Genomic DNA, 13,169 nt, shown 5'->3' with positions numbered 1-13,169 from the left:
ACTCGAGTCTAATTCACAGACTTAATTTCCTATCTCTGATTCTTACAAAGAAGAAGTTCAAAAAAACTTTGCAACAATATTTCTGGTGTGTAGATTATGTGTTTTCAGAAATGGAGGAAACAACACTGAAAGTAAAAAAAAAAGGTGGGATCCCTTCTGAGAGTCTTGTTAGGCAATTCCTACAAAGTTGTTATTGAAGAGAACTTCCCTTTTCATCTTCCAGTCTATCACTCTGTAGCTGCTATTAATCCTCCAAAACAATTAAAAGAGCACTCTACATTGATTTAGAAAAATACTTTCCCTGTTTTGTAATAAAGAAATGTCTTTGAACAAAGAATTGATTACTGCAACTGCAACAATGATTTGCACAAAGAAAAGTTGTAGCCTCAGACAATTGGTGTGTTGGATATCATGTTATATTGCAGGTTACACATGGTGCTGCAGAGGGTGTGTTATTTTTCTTCTCCCACCCTCCTCTGCTTCCTACACAGATTCTTAAAATACAAAAGGAAAGCCAACACACATGCACTTGATCACATGTGGAAATCTTTTCACAGTTTTTACTGATGTGCTCCTCTGAGACACAAACAAAGGTTTCACTTTATGGAAAACAGTCCAGTTCTTACCAAACTCAGACGTTATGCAATTTGATGTTATAAAACACAAGGCGTGACCATCAATTGGTGAACATGAGTGAAAGTCATGACATTAATAGATCTACATACATTCCTTGGAAAGCTGTCACAGAGAATAATGTGTGCATATTTCATTCATTCCTCCATTCTCTGCCAGTAGGAACAACTCAGAGGACGTGATCAATAACACTTTATTGACCAGGGTTTATGTTGAATCTGCACAGCAGTCCGGTATGGCGATAAAGTTTGATAAACAAATCTTTAGTGAGAACTTGGTTAAAACAGACATGAAAAGATGGTTTTACACTGAACAGCATTAGATGATTGCTTATTGAGACTTAAGTGCTTTCCAGAAAAGATGCAGCCTGTGAAGTTATGCAGATCCTTTAATAAAATCATTGGATTTTGGATATGACTGGTAGCTCACAGCATGGAATGAATCAATATCTGGGTTATTACTGATAGTTTTGTTTTCTTAATTCTTATTACAGTGATTGAAAAGAAATAAATAACTTATGGGAACAACATCAAGAACACTTGGCTAATGGGACACAAACAGAGAAAAAAATTGACTACAGTAAACTAAAACAAAAAAATGAAAGGAATTAGTTAACCTGAAAAGACACCTGTAATATGTAATGCTCAATATAAACAGCTCCAAAAAACACCTATCTTTGTTTTTGGTCAAAGCTAAGCTTCTGATTAAACTGGTAAGCTGAATACATAACACATACAGGAAAACATGTACAGCGTCCCAAGTACTCTGTCTTCTGATGTAGTGGTGAAGTCCTCAATCCCTGAAGAGAGAGAAGAAGAATGAAAAACTATGTTTTCTGCCCAATCATACGTCACTGATAAGCCATTATTGCATTTTTTAGTTGTGCTACCTTTAAATGTGTGACAATATGCAAAAATATACAGTTTTTGAGAAATACTCACATTACTGTGCTTCCATCTCTACATCCTGTGGTTCAATGCTTTAATCAAGATCAAAGAAATATGCATTAGTATCACATTAACAATTGTGAAAAACAGTTAGACTTTTGTCCCTTTTGTTGCATGTCCTTACTTTGAGTTTGTGTCTAACCTTGATCCATGATGGGAGTAAATTTTCTGTTTTGAAAAGAAAAGATTTTATATTATGAGATGAATATGAATAGATTTCAGGTGAAGGAAATCATAAGAATGAGAAGCACATAAATTTCTTTAATTTTGAATTCGTTAAATCTCTCAAGGCTGATAAAGTTGTGAATGATGTGTTAGTTGACGTGCTTTTGTGCAGTGAGAATATTACTGGAACGCAACATACACAGATAAAGTGGCTGGCTGAGAGCAGTAATTTACCACTACAACCTTTTTTTTCAATCACCACACATTCCATTGCTTCCATCCGAGTGAATGATAATATTTGTATTTTTTTCCAGACATATCAAATTTACAGCGGATGAACATCTCAGTTAGAAGACAAATTTGTTATGTCATTTTCTTTTGCTCCTGTGGTGTAAAGGGGTGGGTGGTAACATAAGGAGGGACACAAATTATTTTAAAGGGAATTCCATTCAAAATGAATCTATCTTTTGTAGTCAAACATACTTTAAGCTGGATATAAATATTTAGCAGAGACACTATGCTTTAGTGAGGGTGAATCAAGGTATTTTATTAGAACAATGGTTTGGTTTTTTTATTTGGCTGTCTGCTTATTTGCAGCTTTGATTCTTACTCACTAATAGGTGCTGTCAGAAAGGCAGACCTCCAGTGTTCCAGTTTGTGGAAATAATGTGGAGATAGAGGAACCATCAAAAACATCTACAATTACCAACACACTCCCTAATCATTCCTTTATGTCAGTGTGGCCAGATGGAACCCTCCGCACTAAAAGCCTAAAAGCACCTTGCAGTTTGTCAGACCAGGTGGAACAAAGTAACTTTGTTATTTACAATTGTGGCTACATTCTACCTCTTTTAACTTTTCTGTTCTCCAGTAGCCAGACATTCTCACTGCAAACCCAGATGATTTCAATCAGTGTGCAAAGATTCAAACTTAGGCCCAGTGAGTATAACAACCTATCTTAGCAACATGCTACAGCAAGGAATACTAAAGAGAGAGACAGCATAGACTAAAGACTGCAGGGGCACACACAGCTTCAAACCTAAAAATAGTATTAAACAAGGGGCAAGTTATCCAATTTAAGAGGGACTTTGTTGTTGTCCCACTTTTTGTGCTTTTACCGTAATACCATTTGACCAAAGGAACACATAATTTAGAGAAAACTGGGCACTTTTTTAAGGCTATAGATTTTAGGTAAAATTACAGCACATCATTTTTGTGACAGAAGTTTAACTTCTTATGAATTTATATGGTGTTAAATTCAATAAGAACAATTTGTTTGGATTACTAATTCAGTAATTCCACTTCATACCTACCAATAGGATTTTCATGTTTTTGCTGTAATAGTGGAGGGTTCCTCAACCGGTTTTGTGTTGTAGGGAGAGGGTGAAGAGGCCTTTCAAACACACGTTTCCAGGGGAACACTTTAACTGAGAGCATGTGTTGCATCTGCAAATATGCTCTTAAGTATTTTACATGATTACAGAATCATTTTACCAGCACAAATAACCCCTGCAGTCTCTAGTTTTAACTGAAATGCATTGAATTTGTTATCCTTTTCTACTGTTTCATGCAAGCTTAGAAAAGGCAAGACTTTTTCATGTATTTATCCTTGAAGACATTATTTCCATAGCAAGCATAGTTTGATTACTTTTGGCGTTATTGTAGATCTTCCTTAGCCTAAATGAAAAGGAACGATGTATGCCAATGTTTGTTGGAGGCTAGATAAATGTTTACAAGGCAGCTATTTTCAGACACAAGAAATAGATTTGCTTCATGAAGAGATATACAATCATATTATTTTACATATATATGGGAAGTTCCTGGAGAAACTGAACTTCAAAGAATTGTTGCACACTCAGCAAGATGCACAACCATGTTATGAGCAGCCTATTTTGAGCAATCACTGAAAGTTGTGTGCACAGCTTGTTAATCTGTATTATAGTTTGTGCACAACCCTTTGTCAAATCTGGGTTTTCTACTTATAAATTTAAGGCTTATTCCCACTTTGCAATGCAGTCACAGTGAGATAGTCTTTTGCAGTTCCCTGTATGTTTGTCAAGGCACTTGCTCTGTCTGATGTACTGAGCATTGTTACCAAGCTAGCTATGTGGTTGATATATTTTGTGAGTATTGACTCCATTCACTCTTGCAAAAAAGTAGCAATAATAACTTTTTTGGTGTTATTGAAGACATTTACGATTAAAGTCACACATATCTTCAGCCTGCCTCCATTGGAATGGAGAAACTAAATGACAGAGGTTTAATGTCTTGACACATAAAAAGGCTCTTTCAAATTTCCAGGGGTCTCATGTGCAAAAGAGTATGCAGCTTTCATAAAGAGAAATCCTGAAACCTGGGACGCTCAAAAAACACAGATATAAGAAACCGTTCATAAACATGTCACCATGCACCTTTCCTTCATACATCCCACTTTGTGTAGAATTGGTCGCTGCTGCACATGCATCTTAGACCACCCAGTCCCCGCCTCTAAATACAAATGCAAATTAGCATAAATACCTGAAAGCCTCACACCATTAAAACGGTACAATATTTATTGTCAAAGTGACGTCTGTATGGCAAAGCAAACTTCCACCTCTATCTCAAGTGTCTCATTCTTGTAAACCCAATATCATGTCTGGTATGGTCTTATGAGTTGAATGCCCTGAAAATGCCTTAAAACATAGCTTGAAATTTTTTTGAATAACACAGACTCAGCAGGCTGTGATTATTTGATTTTTGAAACAAATCTTTTTTTTACATGTCTACAACTTTTGCAAGTTTTCCAACAGCTTGATTGCACACTATATTCATTTTTCTCAATTCAAGTACAATATACCCCTTGCCTAACCTAAATTAAATGCCTGTGATCAGGGCATTCTGCTTTCTTCACTGCAAAGAACAAATATAATGAATGAATTAATGAATGAATGAATTGATTAGATAAAAAGAGACAAATCTGCTAAATCTGTAAAAGCGGTGCAAAAGTGAAATTCAGATTGTGGTTGTTCTCTAATGCAACAGTAGTAAAATGTTTTGATGCATTTGTGTTGTATAAATTGTCCTTTTTGATTTTTTGTTTTTGTTTTATAAACGTGACTAAATAGTTTAATTTTACATTTTGTCTATTTCAGTTGAACTATGACAGAAAAGAAAAAGTAATTTATCTTAAATTACATAAGATGAGATACTGTGGTCCATGAAATCTGATGGCAATTAGAATTTTTATACCAGTTTGAAAAGATGAGGCGATCCCCTTTAAGCCATTTAGATAAAATATTGTCCTTAGATATTTACTTTTAAAGTAAAAAGATGTAATGTTTCATGGAGATATGCAGTACGTTCCTGAGAGGTTCATAATAGCTGTGCATACCGGCCATCCCTCTATTGCTTGCGTTATATTACTTCATACAGCTAAACTAGTAAAGGAACAATAGAAACTTCCCAGAAGAGGAATGACTCCTGCATGCTTTCTCATGCTACCTGCGCTTGCGTACTTGGCAGTGCTTGGTCAACAAGTCACTCAAATCATGACTTGAAGAGAATGTTCCTATTCTTTGTCTTCATGGAGAATCATCTAATGTGGTTTCTTTGGTGTCAAACTCATCCTGTTAGTATTCAGTAATATCTGTCAGCGTAGCAGGAATTCCTTTCTAGGGAAAGTGGTTAATGTTAATATTCCTTTCAGACAGGGAAAACAAAAGAAAATCCAATTTGAGCCATAACGGAAACCATTCATGAGAGCATGCCAAACCATGTCATGGGCATGGATTCAACTAATTGCAGCAGGGAGGGAATGGAAATCGAATCAAAAACACTTAGTGTACCGAGACATTTCTGAGATGATGATGACACAACTACTCAATAAATCCATCTGTTTTCCCACTATGCCACAAGGCTCTGCTGAACTGCTATGAATCTGTATGCAAATGGTGGGATAAAGGAAATGCTACAATGTTTAGATCACATCCATTGGTCAACTCCAATATTAGCTTATGTGGAGGACTGCATTGTTTAATGAAATACAACTTTTTATTTTAATCTGTTGTGTTGCTGTGTTCCCTTCAGCTTACTGAGGGTCGCAGGAATGCTGACAGGACTGTCTGTCAATATATTTACATAATTCTATCCCACAGTGGGTTTTTTGCTATAAACATAATAGACCGATGTATACTCATAAAAAGCCACAATCCCTCTTTAAATAACACAGTACTGCCAAAATTAAAAGTAAGTGAAAACATATTATTGTCCAGGGACCTAACTACAACAGAAAGTAGTGAGGCTTAGTTTGTTTTAACAATTTTCTGTAAATGATGACGCTTACCTCACAGAGAAAAAAAGAGGTAACATGCAGAGACTATAGATGCCTGCGTCGCAACAACCATCAAGCTACGACTCAGATGCACATTTCATTCTACCCCTGCACGCTAAAATCTGTATGCCATAATTAAAACCATCCTTTTTTTGTACATGCAAAACTCAAAGCACACAGCTGGTGTAAAGATGCCATAAAGTTGATGGGTATCTGTTTTTGAAAGAGATTTGGCCTTGATTTTTGAGCTGTGCTTCTACCCTGTCGATCATCATCACTTTCAGCAAGCTTGTTCTCTGACTTTGGCAAAAGAAGCAAGCCAACTGTTGGGTGAAAAACAGGTATCAATGTTTGGTGATCTGCACACCCCAAACAGATTTGGTACTGTGGCGAATCAGTATGTGCTTACAAAGGGCAGTCCAATATCACAGAATCAGATGGAGGAAAACGACATTGTTGGTTACACACATATTCAGAGCTGTGAAAACTTATTCCTCCCTTACAGATTGATTCTGTTTTTGCTTTTTTGTCATATGTAAATGTTTCAGATTCTCAAACTAAATTTAATAGCAACAAAAGATAACCTGAGTAAATAAACAAAGCAGTTTTTGAATGAAGATTTCATTTGGTAAAAGAATAAAAGCTGTCCAAAAGAACAAGGTAAAACCTTAACTGCCTCCTAAGCCTCATAACTGGTTGTGGCACTCCTAGGAGCAATAGCTGTACTCCAGCATGTGCAATCACTTGCAATGAGTCTTTTACAACAGTGTGGAGGAATTTTGGCACACTCTTCTTTTGTTTTATTTGTTTTTGCCATTCAGAGGTAGACTTGCTGATGTACTTTGGATCATTGTTCTGCTGAATCACTCAAGTGAGCTTGAGCTTAAGGTCATGTAATAGTGGTTGGACTATCTCATTCAGGATTTTTTGGTTGAGAGGAGCATCTTCGGACCTTATGACAACTCATCCAGATCCTGAAGAAGCAAAGCAGTCCCAGATCATTACACTACCAGCCCCATTTTTGTATGATGTTCTTTTGGTGAAATGCTGAGTTTGTTTTAAGCCAGATGTAACGGGACACACATTTTTCGAAACATTCCCATTTGTCTCATCACTCCTAAGAAAATTTTTCCAAAAGTTCAAGGTGGTTTAGGGCAAGGTGGCTAACCTAAAATGAAGCAAGCAAGGTCTTTAAAGCTTTAGATGTTGTTTTGGGTTCTTTTCTGGGTTCTTTTGTGGAACCTCCTGGATGAGTATATATATATATTTGTTTTTTACATAGAATTTTGCGATTAGTAAATCATCATCATCTGAATGTTTTGTTTAATTCAGATAATTTTTCTCTGACACTGTTATTTGATTGATTCGCTGAAACATTTAAATATGACAAAAAAGCAAAAACAGAATTAATCTGTAAGAGGTTACCGTTAGACCGTTGGTAAATGAAATCCCTGTTAGACTCACTAACTCCAGCACTGCTTGATCAAACCTCTGGCCCAGAATCATGCCTTAATGTCAATTACTTTCCTACACTGGTCTAATGCTCCCATATAAGCAATTATCTGGGTCAGATGCAAATCAAAGGTTTCTCTACATGAATAATAAGATGTTATCTGGTTACTAGACATGAACAGAGCCGTTTTGTTGTTGGCAATCATACCAAAGGATCGACTTGTCATTGTTTTAGGTTAAATGTTTATTTGCAGCAGTTCTTGTTGCTTCAAGGAACCAAAATCCCGTGTGACTGTATCTGTTTGCCTGAGTAACCTGAGTACAATTTTATTTAGTCTTTTATTATATGTTGTATTGTGACGGTATATCTTAGCGTGTTATTACAGTCTAAAGAACTGAGGTTTTAACCATATAACACCAAACCTATCTATTTTGATACACATATTCCTAAATCTCTAACTCTTTAACAAATGTGTTATCTTCCTCAAAAACCTGGTGTATCAGTCACTATACTAGTCTTCAGTCTTCTGTAGATGGCAAGTTCCAAATTTATTCAAATGTCCAAGATGGCTGAGCAGTAATTTTGCTTCTAATGTGTTTTTAAGCAGTAAAGAAATAGAAATTCTTATTTTTTGAGTGAGTTACAAAGATCAAAACAAAGGTGATTTCTTGTAAAAGTTAATATTTAACAAAACATTGGTAAAAATCTGTCTATCAATTGTGATACAACCTTATTTGATATATTGGACTATATTTCATTTTACATTTCTCATTTATGCTCATTATAAATAAAAAATATATAATATATCAATTTAATAATGTATTTGTATTGATATTTACATTAATATTTTGTCAAAGGCATGTAATGACCATGTCAATGTTTAAAGCTTAGAATTTTCTGATGATTATTTCTTGTGTCGAGACTTTAAATGATTCATTTAGACTTAAACTACAGCTTCTTCTTTATAGCAACCTCCACTGTATTGGGTACTGAAAGTCCTAAGTCCTAATTGTAAAACAAATGAGAATTATTTAGCTCATACAAAGTACCAAGAAAAAGCAACATAAATGGACAGATTTGCCTTTGTTGATTTTTAGCACGCAAAACGTTTAGCCAGCATTCATCTTGTTTTGTTATTACCACTGAAGTAGGTCCGGCTCAGAGTAAGCATAATCAGGCTGCCAATGGCTGCCTTATTACAATATGAATGAATGCATTGGCAAACGTTATTAGTTTATATGTGATTTTTCAAGTTTACACGAAACAAATGCTGGTACCTTGTGGACGATGAGACAGTAGAGAGAAAGTATGAGCAGCAGTCCTCCGCAGATAGAAACGACGATGAGGCCAAGCTTGTACACATCTTTGTCTGGTCTTCTGTGCGAAGCCTTCACTGAGTTCCAATCATAACTGTCTGTGGAAATGTTCACAGGATCTGTGCTCACATTCTTCCCAGACATCTGCATTATTCATCACACAACATTCCAGAGGTTTGAGTTTCACACCTGTAAAATATTGCGTGGTCGACTCTGCGGGTAGCTCTGTCATGGAGCTGAAGCTATCTGAATATTCCTGCTGGCATCTCCAGTCAACTGGTGAGTCACTGGTTGTCACCAGTTCCCAGTAAATGGACAACACCTCTGATACTCTCTGCAAAGCTTCCATCGGAGACCCCCGGTAGACCGTCTCAAAGCTCTCTGGCTTATCCTGCGGCACATTACGAGAAACAGATTGGTCTCTTCATGCTTGGACAGCTCTCACAATACGTATTTAAATGTATCTTCATTAAGAAGCACACATTCACCTCCACCTCTTCATTAATCTGAGGCACACAACTCTGCGAATACACGTTGAGAATGAGCGCCCTCAAGGACTGAACATAGCCGTCATTTACTGAGCCTCGATTGTACTTGAAGTGAGTGGTGAGCAGCTCCAGTATCCAGGGCAATGCAGCTTTTACAAAGCAACATTTGCTCTGCACAGAAGGAAAAGAAAATGAGCAAGAGCAGAGGAGTTTATTTCACACCTCCTTTGGGCAAATGTTGTCTTACCAAAGTTCTCCGTTCTGTGAATGTGTAGGTTATTGAACACCCACTTCTCAGCTGGTTGTCCATCTGCAGAAATAACAACGGGAGGATTTCAGCCAGAAATATTTGATCTGATCTGTTTGATGTTGTTTTAACACCTACCAGTTGCCTGACTATCAGCAGGTGTTCCCTAGTGATTGAGTGTCTGCAGGGACCAGGGACCTCGGCCATTGAAAGGGGGAAGCTCAGGAACACAAGCACACACAGACACTTTACCTGCAACTGACAAAACTGAACATCATCCTAAAGCCAACTCAACTGATTTTAGTTTGACTCTAACAACACTCGTGCAGATATCCTGTATCCTTAATACCTAAAATTAAGCACCTGAAATTTAAGCGGGGAAACTGTTGAATAAAACCTAATGTGGTCTGCTATCTTTGCCTGCTTATTCTGTGACACACCCCCACTTTAACTTTCACTTTGACAAAGAAACAAATCTTGTAAATTATTTTACAAGAAGAAAAAAATTCATAGCAATCCGTTGAATTTCCAGTTAACTGTGCCACAGCACTTTCACAACTGGAGTGGGACCAGTTCTCACCTTTCCACCCAAACATCAGCGCAGTGCAGAGAAGGGGAGCTTCTCAGAGAGTGTCAAAATAAAATGTTTCCACCACCGAGACTGTTAAACTGGGGTACACATTTGGGTGACATGTGGACAGAGGTAGCCAATGTTTGAGCCTGACCTTGACAGAACTTTGAGATAAATCAGTTATGTTCATATTTTCCCTTATGCCACAGAAGCTTGGCCAGTGAGAGCAATGCGTTGAGTCCTCCTGTAGCTCATGATGCCTGCCCCCAAGCACCTTTTGGAATCCGTAACAGTAAAATGGGCTCCAGATGGACTTAAACTCTGGATTTAAACATAGTGACAAGCATGTGCTCTTCAAATTGCAGAATAAAATCTCTACATTCGGCGGCCGTTTTTTAAAAGTGATCATTAACCATTTATTTGAAATGCAGGTTTTATATGGGATAGTTACACCTCAATACAGATGTGAACAGAGCACTGGACTGAGACCACAATGCAGGGTTTGCTGTGTTCAACTTCTGAAACGAATTAAGAAACAAAGGACATTTTTTTCAAGGCTGCAGAAATGAGAGGGATTGCTTTCATGGTTTTTTTTCTCTGTTCTTGATGCAACACTGAGCTGTATTTTAGATAGATTTCATACATTAATTCAGAAGAGCATAAAGGAAAGGGCAAGTCTCATTCCAATAAAGTTTTAACTCTAAAACTATGCTAAAACAATGCACAAAGTTTTTTGAAACATTTAAGTCAGTGGAGTAATTCCCACGGAACAGGACTGGGAATGCGAGCATAACTCCCATCATGCTCCACTATTATTTGGAGCCCAGTTAATGACTGATGATGATACATAATCTACTTAATGTAATCTAATGAAACTATAAATGTTACTGGTATGTGGCAAACGCAGGGGCACATGATGCAAATATAACTCATCACATGATTTGTCTTATTTTTGCATTAATTATAAAAAAATGCGTTTGTGTCATTTAACTGCACAATCAAGTCTGATTTTTTCCACTATTCCACTGATTAGTAAAAACTCTCACCTACCTTAGCTTTGCTCTGACTAACTGTTGACACAGGGATGGTCATCTGGTATGTCTTTGGCAATGGAAAACACCAAACTCCTCTGTCAAACACATTGAAGCAAGCAGATCTTTCTCATATATCCACTTCCACTCCACAGAAAGGAATTTCTTCTTAAGTAAATCTGACACTTCTTCATGTGGAGCTGGTCTTCAAAGCATTGCCTGATGTGCTCCTCCTTCTTTGACAGAGTTCAAACTGAGACTGACTGTTTTAGCTGACAGACAGCCTTCTTAAAGACCTCCCACCCCTCCTCAAGTTTGACAATATGCAGCGCTCTGCTCTCTGAGCATGTGAAGAACTAAAATGTTTTTTTTATCTTTTTTTGGTGGAATTCAACTGTCATTATGTGGCTTTATTAAACAATAAGTAAATAATAATTACAAAAATGATTAAAGACCCTCTCATTCTGACCTTCGGCTGCGTGTTATCTGTTATTGTTTTTTTAAATCTACCCTTGAAAGCATTTTTTTAATTAGTGACATATGGAATATGTTTTAGACTGAATAAAATTAGATCTGAAAACAAATAGTATAATACTGAAAACTTAAAAAAACACAAAGTTTTGTTTTAAGACCAGAGCTCGTCTCTTAACCTTCTCATATTACCACCAGTTATTACAGATAAATTATTTGCAGCGTTCATCATTGTGTTTATTATGTTTCCAAACTTTTTGCTTTGTGTTTACTGAAGTCTAAAATTGTGTTTTAGGAATCAAAAAAGCATTGACTATGGTTCTTCAACGTCAAAGTTTCATGTAATAATTTTTGCATTGTGAGTTCCGCCTTCATAATATCAGACAACTTGGCATTCAACATAAAAGTTGCAAAAATAAAATAAAACCGGGCTGACCTAAATAGATTTTGATATTATTGATTGGAACTGGGCTCTTACTTTGAAGAGTTGTAATGTTCTTACATGAGCAGATCAGCGATGATCCATGTTTGAATAGGGCCCTAAATTCATACGGAATAGCAGGAAATACATTTTGCAGACAAGGATATTTCTGTGATTTAACCCTTATGTTATTCCAGTCGTGACCAGATTAGTGTTTCTGTTATGACTTGCGAGAAATTGGACCCCAGAATGCAGACGAGCAGGCATTGTGATGGTAAGTGAAAAAAGGTTTAATTCCAAAAACTCACACTCAGCAGGAGGCAGGAACATAACAAATGGGCAGGTAAAACAGGCATGGCATGATCAAAAAGACAAGACTTGGTTTGCGAACAAGACATGAGCATGAGAACAAGACATGAGCATGAGAGCAAGACATGAGCATGAGAGCAAGACATGAGCATGAGAGCAAGACATGAGCATGAGAGAAAGATGTTTTCGCGATGACTAACTGAACAGGTGTGTATAAATGGAGCATGGTACAGGTGGAACAAGGAGACAGATTAACTTGGACAGGTGAACCGAATAAACTTAATTAACAGAGAACACAACGTGACGGGTCAAAACATGGCTTGAACAGAACGCAAATCCAAGGAAACAAACTAATGGAAATATAACTAGAAAAACATGAAACAAAAGCATAAACAGGAAAATAATAAACAGAAGCATGATTCAAGACTTGAGCAGTGAAAAACATAAGGAAAATACCCGACACCAAAAACAAACAACCCCAAATCATAACAGTTTCAGTGCTGACTGACAACTTTTGAAACCAGATATTTACATACAGTACATATAAGGGCATATAGGCTTTTTTTCCTCACTGGCATTAAATCAGATTAGACTTTACCTATTTTCAGTTGGGAATACTGAAGTTATTTCTATTTGCTAAATGCTGGAATAATGAGAAAAATGTTTTTTCTCTTCAAATTCAGAATTTGACATACATTTCCTCAGTATTTTGTAGCACTGGCTTTAAACTGCATGAATTGGGTCAAATGTCTTGGTCATTGTAACTTTTGTAGGCTTGCAAACAAACATTGACTTTGTTACCCTTAAG

At 36.7% G+C, this 13,169-nt stretch overlaps 1 protein-coding gene across 2 annotated transcripts; it reads right to left on the bottom strand.

The window, feature by feature from the left end:
• Positions 1-394: 394 nt before the first annotated feature.
• Positions 395-11,408, bottom strand: csf1b (colony stimulating factor 1b (macrophage)). Of its 2 annotated transcripts, none has more exons than XM_047373293.1 (9): positions 11,180-11,408; positions 9,697-9,816; positions 9,559-9,621; positions 9,312-9,482; positions 9,013-9,214; positions 8,785-8,921; positions 1,705-1,748; positions 1,575-1,612; positions 395-1,432 (listed from the first exon to the last, which is right to left on the bottom strand). In XM_047373293.1, exons 1-8 carry the CDS (start codon positions 11,219-11,221, stop codon positions 1,576-1,578), a joined length of 816 nt encoding a protein of 271 aa, XP_047229249.1. In that variant the 5' UTR covers positions 11,222-11,408; the 3' UTR covers positions 395-1,432; position 1,575. The 2 variants fall into 2 exon arrangements, with proteins under 2 accessions (XP_047229249.1, XP_047229258.1); XM_047373302.1 differs by having other exon boundaries at positions 9,697-9,810.
• Between the last annotated feature and the right edge of the window lie 1,761 nt (positions 11,409-13,169).

The sequence above is a fragment of the Girardinichthys multiradiatus genome, chromosome 1 (genome assembly GCF_021462225.1).
Source record: "Girardinichthys multiradiatus isolate DD_20200921_A chromosome 1, DD_fGirMul_XY1, whole genome shotgun sequence".
NCBI classification, from domain to species: Eukaryota; Metazoa; Chordata; class Actinopteri; order Cyprinodontiformes; family Goodeidae; genus Girardinichthys; species Girardinichthys multiradiatus.
The sequence above is the reverse complement of the archived record's forward strand: the minus strand, read 5'-3'. Positions and strand labels throughout refer to the sequence as shown.

Excerpts from the sequence above, each read along its gene's own strand:
- csf1b (XM_047373293.1), bottom strand. The coding sequence starts at position 11,221 with ATGACCATCCCTGTGTCAACAGTTAGTCAGAGCAAAGCTAAG. Across the intron at positions 9,215-9,311 it reads AGATTAATGAAGAGGTGGAG|GATAAGCCAGAGAGCTTTGA; the intron begins GTGAATGTGTGC and ends AATGTGCCGCAG. Across the intron at positions 1,749-8,784 it reads ACTGTCTCATCGTCCACAAG|AAAATTTACTCCCATCATGG; the intron begins GTACCAGCATTT and ends TTTTCAAAACAG.